This window comes from Scyliorhinus canicula, chromosome 12 (assembly GCF_902713615.1).
Source record: "Scyliorhinus canicula chromosome 12, sScyCan1.1, whole genome shotgun sequence".
Classification (NCBI taxonomy): domain Eukaryota; kingdom Metazoa; phylum Chordata; class Chondrichthyes; order Carcharhiniformes; family Scyliorhinidae; genus Scyliorhinus; species Scyliorhinus canicula.
The window spans coordinates 17,066,253-17,079,793 of NC_052157.1; the positions used below are offsets into that span (position 1 = coordinate 17,066,253).

At 45.9% G+C, this 13,541-nt stretch overlaps 1 protein-coding gene across 3 annotated transcripts in view; it reads left to right on the plus strand.

Annotated features, from left to right (window-relative positions):
• polg (polymerase (DNA directed), gamma) overlaps positions 1 to 13,541 on the plus strand; it is a 51,795-nt gene that overhangs the window by 6,258 nt on the left and 31,996 nt on the right. For all 3 annotated transcript variants that reach the window (XR_005462681.1, XM_038814854.1, XM_038814855.1), the window contains 7 exons: positions 1,406 to 1,573; positions 2,845 to 2,991; positions 7,684 to 7,763; positions 9,055 to 9,237; positions 10,433 to 10,575; positions 12,219 to 12,348; positions 12,808 to 13,032. Coding sequence is in view for 2 of the 3 variants with exons in the window: in XM_038814854.1 (XP_038670782.1) it covers positions 1,406 to 1,573; positions 2,845 to 2,991; positions 7,684 to 7,763; positions 9,055 to 9,237; positions 10,433 to 10,575; positions 12,219 to 12,348; positions 12,808 to 13,032 (1,076 nt within the window). In the remaining variant the exon portion in view is untranslated. The remainder of the gene's footprint in view (positions 1 to 1,405; positions 1,574 to 2,844; positions 2,992 to 7,683; positions 7,764 to 9,054; positions 9,238 to 10,432; positions 10,576 to 12,218; positions 12,349 to 12,807; positions 13,033 to 13,541) is intronic.

A 13,541-nucleotide genomic window follows, 5' to 3' on the forward strand; every position in this document is an offset into this window, starting at 1 on the left:
ACGTTTTTCTGGGAGGTGTTTTGTATCTTCCTCCATGAAGACAGACACAAAGTATTTGTTTAACTTCTCTTCCGTTTCCTTGATTCGATTATAAATAAATTCTCCTGTCTCTGCCCGTAATGGACCCACAGTTGTCCTTGTTAAGCTTTTCCATTTTCCTTCCCAAATAGGTTTGCACAGTCTGATTTTATATTTCTCGCTGGTTTACGTCCATATTTTAGATTCCCCGTCTTTGTTTGTTTCTTATTCCCTTGCTGTTCAGGATGAGCAGATATTCTTCACGGTTCAATAGCTTTATCCCAACTCATTAATAACAGCCAGGTGGGCAAGCTTCCAGAGGTTGCCCAACAACCATCACACACAAGCAAAAAACTGTGGATGCCGGGACTGTGAAATGAAAATGGCAGTATCTGTGGAGAGAGAAACAGGTTTAAGGGCGAGTCTTTCCGGCTAAATGTTTCAGTTTTATGACCTTTCGTCCAGACTGTTGTGGAAAGGAGTTGCAAGATGAAACTTTTGTTACTAGTCTCGTTGCAGCGTACACGGAGAGTCAAATCTATCAGTCGTCTTGTGTCACGTGGAAGTATTTGGATCAGGGTACTTGCATATATCTTAGATCCCACGTTAAAGACATCAGCAGTGTCCTTATTTTTATATACATTTGATATTGTATTGTTGCTTACAATTAAATTGAAAAACTGACCACAGTTTAGGAAACAAGAGACGTGGAGTTGATTGGGACAAGTTACTTTCACTGCAGTACAGGCCGAGGAGCTCCAGGACTAAATCGTCATCCACGGGATGGAGAGTATAATTATATTAAGAAGTTTACATCAGCAGTTTCATCATGAATGTGCAAATAGGGTTTGTATTGAGGAAGAGTTGACACACTGACAGAAAGAAGTAATGTTTTCTAATTAGGGAGTCCATTAGAAGTAAAGTTTTTGATGTAGAATCGATGAACTCACCTCACAATTGAAATAGGAGGACGATTACAAATAGTGTATTGTGTTGAGAGTGCAGGAATGGACCATTCGGCCCAACATTCATGCTCCGCACAAGACTCCCCTCAGCCTTCTTCACTTAACTCTACCAGCATATCCTGCTGTTCCTCCCGCTTCCCCTTACATAGGTCAGTGCTACTCTGAACTTCCTGTGGTGGCGAGGTCCATGTTCTAACCAATGACAGGTAACAAAACTTCTCCTGAATTCCTTAATGGAATTCTTATTGACTCTCTGGTATTTATGGCCCCCAAGCAGTTGATTAAGAGAGTCTCCTCACACTCCTGCACTTCCCTTATTTCTTGCTCCCTAGCCATGTTATACTCTTTATGTGTGACTGTGTTCCTGGGATTGGTGTGTGTGTTTATGGAATGTGAACTCTATCCACTCTCTCTGTCTACAGGGGACAGGGCTGCGTTTCTTGGACACCATGAGCCTGCACATGGCTATTTCTGGCCTGACTGGCTTCCAGCGCAGCCTCTGGATGGCGAGTAAAAAAGGGAAGAGGAGGGGCCTGGAAGAAGTAAAGGAGCATATCAAACGGACTACCAACAAGCCCAGAAGCCCGGGGGTAAGAGCATCAAAATAGCCTTGTACCTGTCGACATTAAAAACAAAGATATGGAGATAGTGAGAATCTTGAGCGGTAGGTAAAGTGAAAGGAAAAAAGGAACATGAGTGATTTACATCCTCCTGCCACATCAAAAACAGAACATTGGACAGTCATCCACCTTGACCATCTGCCGGTGAAGGATTTGGTATCACAATGGTTAGGACTGTTGCTTCACAGCGCCAGGGTCCCAGGTTCGGTTCCCGGCTTGGGTCACTGTCTGTGCGGAGTCTGCACGTTCTCCCCGTGTCTATGTGGGTTTCCTCCGTGTGCTCCGGTTTCCTCCCACAAGTCCCAAAAGACGCGCTGTTAGGTAATTTGGCCATTCTGAATTCTCCCTCTGTTACCCGAACAGGCGACTAGGGGCTTTTCACAGTAACTTCATTGCAGTGTTAATGTAAGCCTACTTGCGACAATAAAGATTATTTCATTATTAGTATTTTTATTTGTACCCTCCCTTCCTCCTAGGTGACACTTCACCCTTCCTATAGGGTTTCCTGACTTGTTAACCTTGTAGCTTTATAGAGGTGTATTTAGATAGGTTTCTGCTCTTTATGGAGGTACTTTGTTTAGATGCATTTCCTCCGTTATTTTTATCCTCTCTTCATTCTGAGGGCAGATGTGCACCTATTTGAAGCTATTGCTGCCAGTGCCCTCTGGTGGACTTGTCGAGGCACCCAGGTGGTGCCCTCAGATCCTCCTCTTCCTGCTGGAGTTACTGTTTCCCCCATTATCACAGAGGGTGGCATTCGGAATGAAGGCAATCTTCATCTGTGCTCTGTGACATTAAGCATTGCAGCACCTCAGTGGATGTTACATTCAGATTAAGTGGTCATGTAACACAGAAGCACTGATCACTAGGAGATAAATGTGAACTCCATTTCTGCAGCTGTAAAGCGTATCCTGAGGAGGAATACAATTTCACGAATGTACCAAAGTTCTGGAGACCATGTTCTATCATGGCAGTCACTTGTTGAGTTGCGGGTCTTTTGCTAAGTGCCCTTCATGTGGTGAGGCAAGTTCAGGGACATTTTAATCCAGTGATTTTGTGCTTGTGTGTTGGGAAGAAGGACGTACTTGCATCCTGAAGTGCAATCTAAATGGGGCTTGGGAACTGTGATTCAGAAACACCCATTTCTAGCCCCTGCTATCAGTGGGCTCAAAGTTTGGTGGGAGTCACTTATTAAAATATTGAACCAGAAACATATGTATTTGCCCATGTTTGTGTTGTAGGTTGGAGCCTGGGACTGGGTGAACATAAGCAGCATCAACAACCTTGTTGATGTACACGCACTCTATGTGGGGGGAAAGCCTCTGGAGAAGGAGGCTCGTGAGACTTTCATCAAAGGCACAATGAAAGATGTTCGAGAGAACTTCCAGGTACAACGACAAAAATGGACCGCTGATTACTCTGTCACTTTAAATAGCGTGTACTGTAGCAAAGGATCTAAAACATTACTGTTTTCAAGCTGTTTTGTTAAATACATAATAAAAAATAGTGACAATGGAATTATACATTGCTATAAATGAATTAACGAATTTAAAAATGGCAGATCATAGGAACGGGAGTAGGCCATTCAGCCCCTCGAGCCTCATCTGCCATTCATTGAATTCAAGGCTAATCTGTGGCCTAACTTCATACCTGCCTTTGGCTCATATCCCTTAATACATTTGCTAAATAAAAATTGATCTCTCGCAGATTTAAAATGAACAATAGGTGTGACATCAATTGCCAATTATGGAAGAGCGTTCCAAACCTCTACCACCCTTTTGTGTGTAGAAATGCTTCCCAACATCTCTCCTGAATAGTCTGGCCCTAATGTTTAAACTATGTCCCCTTGTTCTAGAATCTCTAAACAGTGGAAACAGTTTACCTTTATCTACCCTGTCTTTTCTTATGAAGATCTTGAAGACTTTGATCAGATCACCCTTTAACCTGCTAAATTCCAGAGAAAACAGGCCTCATTTTATAATCTCTCCTCCTGGCTTAACCCCTGAAGCCCTGGTATCATTCTTGTAATCCTACGTTGCACTTCTTCCCAAGGTCAAAATCTCCTTCCTAAGATGTGGTATCCAGAGCTACTCCATAGTACTCCAAGAGGGGTCTAACCAGAGTTTTGCAACGCTGCGGTGTAACGTATACGTCTTTATACTCCAGTCCTTAAGACATAAAGGCCACAATTTCATTAGCCTTCTTGACTACTTTCCACACTTGTTTGTGGCATTTTAAACATCTATGCACCTGAACCCCCAGGTCTCTTTGGACATCCACTGAATTTACCTTCATACCATCAAGAAAGTACTCCAATCTATCTAATTTTGGTCCAAAATGGATAATCTCACACTTGCTCACATTAAAATCCATCTGCCACAATTTTGCCCATTCACCTAGTCTATCAATATCCTTTTGTAATTTTAAGCAGTGACCAACACTGTCTACAATGCCACCCAACTTTGGATACATGACTTTCTATGCCAATAACCCAAGTCATAAATTAACGTGAACAATTAAGGCCCTAACACAGACTCCTGGGGGACACCACTAATCACATCCTGAGTACCCACCCAGTATCCTTACTTTCTGTTGCCTGCCACTCAACCTATTTGCCAGTCGTGTCAGTAATTTGCCCTCAGTTCTGCTTGCTTCTACCTTAGTTCACAGTCTCTTCTGTGAAACTTTATCAAATGCCTTCTGGAAGTCCATATAAGCAACATCCATAGACATTCCTCTGCCCACTATCTTTGTCACCTGTTCAAAAAATTCAGGCCTGATACCTGTCATGAATCCATGTTGCCTCTCCCTGATTAACTGAAATATTTTGATGTGTTCAGTTAACCTATCCTTGATTATAGACTCCCAACAATTTCCCCACCACAGATGTCAGGCTAACTGGTCTTTCATTCCCTGGTTTACCTCTTTCACTCTTCTTAAAAAAGCAGAGTGGCATGAGCAACTTTCCAATCCAGAGGGACAACTCCTGAATCTAGGGAACTCTGAAAGATTATGGGCGGAATTCTCCGCAAGGCCCGACGACGTCGTGAAACCTGGAGAGGTTCACGACGGCGTCGGAAGCCTCTCCTGGCCCCATATTCTCCCCTACCCGGGGGGATAGGCGGGCCATACCGGGAAACTCGGCGGCCGGGCCTTGTCCCTGGCTTCAAGGCCCGGCGTGCCAAGAATGACGCCGCAGCGGCGCCTAATGACGTCAGCCGCGCATGCGCGGGTTGGACAGCTCAAATTCATGCATGCGCGGTTGCCTTCTTTCCCCTCAGCCGCCCGCAAGACGTGGCGGCTTGATATTGCGGGGCGGCGGAGGGGAAAGAGTGCGTCCCCTTGAGACGCCAGCCCGACGATCGGTGGGCACCGATCGTGGGCCAGTCCCCTCCTGAGCACGGTCGTGGTGCTCGATCCCCGATCCGCCCCCCAAGGCCCCACACTTACCTGGCGCGCCATGTTCACGACGGCAGCGACCAGGTGTGGTTGCCGCCGTTGTGAACAGATCGGGAACGACAGGCTGCTCGGCCCATCCAGGTCGGAGAATTCACGGCGGCCCGCGTTTCTCCGAGCGGCGTGTCGGAAAACCGGACACGCCATTTTGGGGGGGGGGGGGGTTTGAGAATAGCGGGAGGTGCGGGAGCGGACCTCCCGCTATTCCCCCACCCATCGTGGTTGCGGAGAATCGCGGCCTATAGTTAGGGCATACACAATGTGCTCCCTTACTTCCTTTAACATCCTCAGATGAAAATCATCAGGTCCTGGGGATTGCTGGTTTAGCTCGCTGGGCTAAATCGCTGGCTTTTAAAGCAGGCCAAGCAGGCCAGCAGCACGGTTCGATTCCCGTACCAGCCTCCCCGGACAGACGCTGGAATGTGGCGACTAGGGGCTTTTCACAGTAACTTCATTGAAGCCTACTCGTGACAATAAGCGATTTTCATTTCATTAATTTCCTCATTACTTGCGTTAATTTTATTTAGTCCCTGTTCCCGATTCACTATTTGTGTCCTCAGGACTTCCAGCAAGCCTATCTGCTGTAAATGAGGCAAAGTAATTATTCAACATATCTGCTATTTCCCCATAGTCATTGACAATAGCCCCACCTTCAGTTGTTAGGGGGGTGGTCTTTGTATCTTTCCCATTCGGTAGGACCTGTGCTGTTTTTTGCATTTTTGTAAGCCCTTACCATGGCCTCTCTGTGACCTCCTCCAGCCCGCCAACGTAACTGTACTCCTCCAATTCGGGCATCCCCATTTTCACCAAGCCCTCGCTTACTGGTTATCAGTTTGATAATATGTTTGTGAAACCTCATGGATGTATTACTACCATAAAAGGCGTTATGTAACTGCAAGGTGTAATGTTGAACCCAAATCTTCTGACATTTCTAGACATTTGTCTATACTTAGAAACTCTTCTCTGTCAGCATCAACACAGTTTTGCCTCCTTGTCATATGTAAATTTTAGATAAAATACTTCAACATGTAAGTTGCTTTTAAAAGTCATTTTTCTTTGGCAGCCCACTAAATCATCCCTGCTACACCCCTCCCTTCTGGTGGCAAAGTAGAGTGGCAGCCATGAGATGGCAGGATTGTCGTATAAGATTTAGGGCTGAGATAATGAGAAACCTCTTCACTCAGAGAGTGGTGAACCTGTGAAATTCTAGGCTGTGCAAGCCAAGACACTGAATATCATAAAGAGGGAAATAGATTTCTAAACTCTAAAGACATCATGGCGTATGGGGAGAGCACTGGAATATGGCGCTGAGATAGAGTATCAGCTATGATTATATTGAATGGCGGAGCAGGCTTGAAGGGCTGAATGGCCTACTCCTCCTATTTTTCTATGTTTCTCTCCATCCCATAAGTGATCCCTTTCAAACAGTAGCAGGTCACGGCTTCAGACTGACCCAAGGGTTTGCGTTACGCTATTGACTGGGTATTCTGAATGATGGACCGTGACAGTGATGTCTGCATACCTGCCATGGGCTGCAAATGCTGCCGCCTAGTGACCTTTTGACTGTAGGGGCATCTGTCGCACCCAATGTTCTCCCCCCCCCCCCCCCCCCCCCCCCCCCCCCCCTCCTCTTCCCCCTCCCCCACTCCCATTCTCAAAGAAGGACAGATGCCCATGTGAGAGACGGTCTTTAACCCGCCAGTCTGAGAAGCAACAGAAACTTTCCCACTGCAATTGGGCAAGATTGAGAAATGAATGGACAAGCTTCAGGCCTGATCGTGTTGATCGAGCTTTCCACCAGCCTGTTTTTAGGAAAGCTTTTGAGTTCCATGGCTGCCTTGGAAAAATTGTAGATGATCACAGGGCATTGTCACTGATGCCTTTTATGAGCTTGGCTCAGGAGCTAACATTATCTTCTGAGTCCAAAAGTTATGGGTTCGCACCCCTCTGCTGCAGGACGTGACCTAGGATGACACTTCATTGCAGTGCTGAGGGAGTGCTGCATTTGTCTGAATTGTTGCCTTGCGGATAGAACTTCAAACCTAGGCTCTGTTTGTCGACTCAAATCGATGTTAATGATTTCTTGGCATAAAGAGCAGGAACGTCTACCAGCGTTCTGGCTAATGTCCCTTCCTCAATCAACAGATTACCTGGGCAATGATCCTTTTGCTGGCTGAGGATTCTTTCTACGTGCAACTGTGCTATCACATTTGCCTACATAATAAAAGTCACTGTACTTCGTGATAATTTACCAAAGTATTTTGCCTGAGATCCGACAAACAATTATACAAATTTTAACCTGTTTTTTTTCATAAACAATTTTATTAAGACATTTTGGCACAATAAACAGCAATAATACAATGTGCAAAAAACAATCGTTATGGTGCAAAAAACCCAGCTCCCCTCCCAGAAGGACCAGCCTAACTACTCCCATAACCTATGTTACCCTCAATTTTAATCTGTTTTTGCCTGTGGAGGAATCCCGAGCTTGTGTGTCCCACATTTTGGGCTGAAACGAGATTCCCGTGGGAAGAGTCCAGAAAAAAACAGACAATTGACCTTTTATGAGAATTGTTTTTTAAAAAATACCTCGTTTTTGTGTCCCTTTGTTCCACTGCTGGCAGGCGCTGATGCAATACTGTGCTCTTGACGTTAAGGCTACCTATGAGGTGTTTTGTGAGGAGCTTCCACTCTTTCTAGAAAGGTGAGTCATCTTTTCTGAATGACTGATCGTGTCCTTGTTTCCCTTTCTGACTGTCTGCTGGTGTAGGCTGGTCACGGGTTAATAGTGACGGTGCAACCCTGCCTCCCAATGTAACATCTGCTGAAACAGTGATACTGTGTAAAAACACTAACGGCACTGCCTGATGCAAGACTGAGCCACACACATATAAGAACATAAGAACATAATAACTAGGAGCAGGAGTAGGCCATCTGGCCCTTCGAGCCTGCTCCGCCATTCAATTAGATCATGGCTGATCTTTTGTGGACTCAGCTCCACTTTCCGGCCCGAACACCATAACCCTTAATCCCTTTATTCTTCAAAAAACTATCTATCTTTACCTTAAAAACATGTAATGAAGGAGCCTCAACTGCTTCAGTGGGCAAGGAATTCCATAGATTCACAACCCTTTGGTGAAGAAGTTCCTCCTAAACTCAGTCCTAAATCTACTTCCCCTTATTTTGAGGCTATGCCCCCTAGTTCTGCTGTCACCCGCCAGTGGATACACACACACACCACACTGTCTTGGCCCTAGACTTGACTCCCAGCTGATGCTGACTGATTTCAACAGGGTTTTGCACACACAGACACACACACACACATGCGCTCACCTGTATCGCTGAGCTTGGAAGGGTGGATATTGGCAATGGTTCCAGTTCCCAAACATGTGCCATGGACTATTACTGGAAAATGTATGTGTTTGGATGTTCCCATTGTTGAATAAACTAACATTTGCTGTCGCAGATCACATTTTGAATGTGGGTCTGAGGGGGGGGGGGGGGGGGGGGTGGCTTATGGTACTGTGCCCGTCAGAGAATTGAGGGGTAAATATTACAGACACCTACCAAAGAGAGAGGCCCGTCTACATCTGATATTATCTTGTACAGAAGCTGTTTATCTCTAAACACACCTTGTCATTCAGCTAAATTGCCTGTCTTGACAAAAACTCTCCCCTTGCTCATTAGGCTCACTATGCATTGAGGAAGAGTCATATTGGACCCAAAACGTTAACTCTGTTCCTCTCTCCACAGAAGCTGCCAAACCTGCTGAGTTTCCCCAGCACTTCCTGTTTTTATTCCTAAGCATTGAAGAGGTCAATGCCCTTATCCATGCTCCAGGACTTTTTTCCTGAAAATCCAGTGAACGAGTAAACAACATTGCCCATTGTTGGAGATATCATTAGTTCCTGTGAAGCTCACGGCTTCCTCACTGGGTAGTGGACATACCCTGCACCTCACACATGCGCTAACAATGGTTTCTTTTTTCTGATTAGGTGCCCACACCCGGTGACCTTTGCTGGCATGCTAGAGATGGGACAGTGCTACCTTCCTGTAAATCACAACTGGAAGCGATACCAGGATGAGGCACAGGGGACATACGAAGAGCTGCAACGAGAGATGAAGCAGTCCCTCATGAACCTGGCCAACGATGCCTGCCAGCTTCTTTACGATGAGAGGTGCGCGACATTATTTTTAAAGTTTGCTTATCAGAACCTCAGCAATGAAGTGGAACTTTCTGTTGTGCTTGAGCGCATTATCTAGGCTGATGCTTCAATGTAGTACTGAGGGAGTGCTCCATAATTGTGGCATGGCTTTTCAGATGCGATGGTAAACCGAGTCTCTCTGTTCAGGTGAATATGGAGATGCTGTGATACTATTTAAGGAGGTACCTTAAAAGGGAGGTCGCCCTACCTCTTGGCTAACATTCCCCCCTTCGTCAATGCAGCCGGATTGGTGAACTGGTCATTCAACCAGGTGAAACTTTGCTGTTACAGAATGACAATTGGCTAAATAACGTCAATCACTGCACTTCCAAGTCATTCAATGTGTGAAGAGCTTTGAGATGTGGCGTGCAGCTTGACCCTCTTCCTTCTAATTCCTTGTACAAAAAAAGCCACCACCTTTGCTTTTCTGAATTTCATTGACTTTTGTCAACTAGTGGGAGATGCTTCCAAATACCGTTAAAAACTGGAATAGCTCCGGTTGTGCAGGTTTTCAAAGAGAAATTGGACTGACCACTTACTTATTAGAAAGTAAAAATGTGACGGCAGCACGGTGGCGCAGTGGTTAGCATTGCTGCCTCATGGCGCCGAGGTCCCAGGTTCGATCCCGGCTCTGGGTCACTGTCTGTGTGGAGTGTACACATTCTCCACGTGTTTGCATGGGTTTTGCCCCACAACCCAAAGATGTGCAGGGTAGGTGGATTGGCCACGCTAAATTGCCCCTTAATTGGAAAAAAATAATCGGGTACTCTTATTAAAAAAAACAAGAAGTAAAAATGTGCATCTCACTTTGGGGACAAGTATTGCAAAATTGTTCCGACTTGAGGTCACTTGGCCGTTCAGAACTGGGTGACCCTTGTTACTGCGGTGGTATGGTTTTTTTTAATAAGAGGCAATTAAGCATGGCCAATCCACCTACCCTGCACATCTTTGGGTTGTGGGGGCGAAACCTACGCAAACACGGGGAGAATGTGCAAACTCCACACGGACAGTGACCCAGAGCCGGGATCGAACCTGGTACCTCGGCGCCATGAGGCTGCAGTGTTACTCACTGCGCCACCATGCTGCCCTCAACTGCGTTGGTATGGTTAATGGGTGAGGAGAGTCCTCCGGTCATCACACACCTCTTCCATGTCTCCCTGATTGTCAGGTACAAAGATGACCCCTGGTTGTGGGACCTTGAATGGAACACCCAAGTGTTTAAACAGAAGAAGAACAGCAAGAAAAAGAAAAAAGAATCGGTCGGCACCAGTGAAGTTGCAAATTGCAGCTCTGTGGCAGAATCCGAGGAAGGTGAGTTAATTCTGGAAGTCACTTTTTACATTCATATCTGATATTTCTTGTCTTCTACCTTAAACACAATTTAAATTGGCTTTCAAGGTTTGAATATGAAGTGTTTGCTCAGTGGAGAGTGCACCTCAACGATGCACTCTGATTTTTTTGTAATAAATTTGGAGTACCCAATTATTTTTCCCAAATAAGGCGCAATTTAGCATGGCCAATCCACCTACCCAGCACATCTTTTGGGTTGTGGAGGTGAAACTCACGCAGACATGGGGAGAATGCGCAAACTCCACACAGACAGTGACCCGGGGCCGCGGTCAAACCCGGGTCCTCAGCGCCGTAGGCAACAGTGCTAACTACTGGGCCATCGTGCTGCCTACGATGCACTCTGATGAGGGTCAGATAGAGACTATGGTTGGAGGCCATCATCCACTTACTCTTCAATGCATTGAAAGGCTTGACTGAAATGACGGTCCTGTTGGCTTTGTCAAAATTCCAGTGCCAAATTTAAAGCTTTGCACCTGTGCCATTATAAATGGAGGCCTCTCCCGCATCTATAACGTCACTGTCGCAAACCTTGTCTTAGCTGGGCGTTCTTTTGTAAGTTGGTGCTACTTAGCTGCATGTTGTTATTTCTGAATCATGGAATGATTCATTTGAGTCCAACAGCACCACTGTATTCAGTATGTCTGCAATTGATGCTGAGGATGACTTGTTTATCCAAAGCCTCTCTGTCTTCCTGTTCATTCCTGAGCACCTCCACTTGTGTTGCTCAGTGACTAGATGTGGTACAATCAGAGTTTACTGAGGGGTGGAATTTGAACTGTTTAGGGTTAGACCTTTGTTGTCCAATCCCCACGCATTCAAGTGCCAACCTTGGCTCAGTGCTAGACCATCATGGGCTCATGTCCCGCTCCAGAGTCCTGAGCACGTGATCAGCGGAACCATGAGACGGAGGAGCAGAAGTAGACTATTCTGCTCTGCCATTTCACAAGATTGTGACTGATCTGGTATAATAATCCTCAACTTCACTTTCCTGCCTTATGCCCATAAACCTTGATTCTCTTACTGGTTAAAAATATGTCCATCTCGGCCTAGAGCCTACTTAAGGACCCAGACTCTTAACACCCTCTGTGGTAAAGAATTCCACAGATTCACTGCCCTCTGAGAGAAGAAATTCCTCCTCATCTCTGTCTTAAATGTGCGACCCATTACTCTGAGATTGTGACCTCTGGTCCTAGACTCTCCCACAAGGGAAACAACCTCTCAACATCTGCCCACATCTTTCAGCTGTGACATCAAAGATCCAGACTGCCCCCTCGGGTGGATGTAAAAGGTCTCATGGGGCTATTTGAAGATGAGCAGTGGAATCCCTTAATGTCCCTTCCAATATTTATCCCTCAACCAAAATCAGGAAAACCGATTGTCTGATCATTATCTCGTTGCTGACTCCGGGTTTTTGCAGTGTGAAAATTGCTGTCACATTTCCTTTCTTTCCAAGTGACTTCAAAAGTACCTTATTGGCCGAGGCTATGAAAGACTGTGTAAATGCTTATTTATTTTATTTTTGCTGTCTGCTCATGGAATACACTGCCTCCTTGCAAGTTTACATTTGGTGACTCTTTTATGATTCTGTAGTTATCTTCTTCCAGATCCAGGGCCTCCCTCAGAAGAAGAAGAGGAGGAGAAGAAGTCTGTCAAGAGTAGAACTCTCCTGAATAGTCTGCATCAGACCGTCAGCCTTCTTCCAAAGAGGAGACAGCATCTGCCAGGCCATCCAGGGTCAGTGAGCTACATTCAAAAATAAACTTCTCCTCAATAGCTTAACGTGGTTGTAAACCACAAGCACCAGGGCAATGACTGGTTCAATCCCCAGTCTGCATTGAATTAGCTGATCTCAAACATTATGTTTAAGAGGTGCTCTAACTGGTGTCCATGTCCCTGGGTTAGGGAGCGTGAAAAAGGAGCACGGTGACCTGCCCCTTCTGGAACATGCAACATGCTGACAGGGGCCCACTTGGCTGTGATGTCCGCAGACACTAATTTCTCTTGCTCGTGCATGATGAATGACCACTTGGACAAAGCAGCAGAAGTTACCATTACCCGTAGCATTGTTACTCCGTGAGGGACCCGTGAAAACTGTGTTGAATTTTGGCCAGTTTTAGACTGAGGAACCTAGTTTGCAAGGTAAACTCAGACATGAGATGATATTGAATCCATTTCCTTGCTGTGCTCTTGCAGATGGTATCGGAAACTATGTCTGAAGTGGAATGATCCTCACTGGTTGCCAGGACCCAGCCTCATTAGCCTCCAGATGAGGGTCACTCCGAAGCTGATGCGCTTGACCTGGGATGGATTCCCACTGCACTATTCAGAGAGCCATGGGTGGGGGTACCTGGTCCCAGGAAGAAAAGACAACCTATTAACTAACCCCAGTGACACGGATACACCTTCCTGTCCGTACAAGTAAGTAAAAGCTATCTTTTTAATGCATACAACAGTAAGCAACTTCCTTTCTACTGGCATATGTTAGACAATGAAATAACTTATTGCCGGGGGCCGTTAGCTCTGTTGGCTGGACGGTTGGCTTGTGATGAGAAGCGATGCCAACAATGCGGATTAAGTTCCCGTACCGGCTGAGGTTATCCATGAAGGCCCCGCCTTCTCAACCTTGCCCCTGAGATGTGGTGACCCACAGGTTAAATCGCCACCAGTCAGCTCTCTCTCAAAGGGTAAGCAGCCTAATGGTCCTCGGGGACAATGGCAACTTTCATTGCATTTCACTTGCTGGTTACGAACAAAGAGGAACAACACAACACAAGAACAGGCCCTTCGGCCCTCCAAACCTGTACTGGCCTGTACACTCGGGAGGATTTTCCTGATGGGCTTGCAGCACCAACCAATGTGATATTGGACCTAATGGAGCAAAACAACCTATTTCCAATCTCCAGTTACTGCTGAACAAACTGATCTAA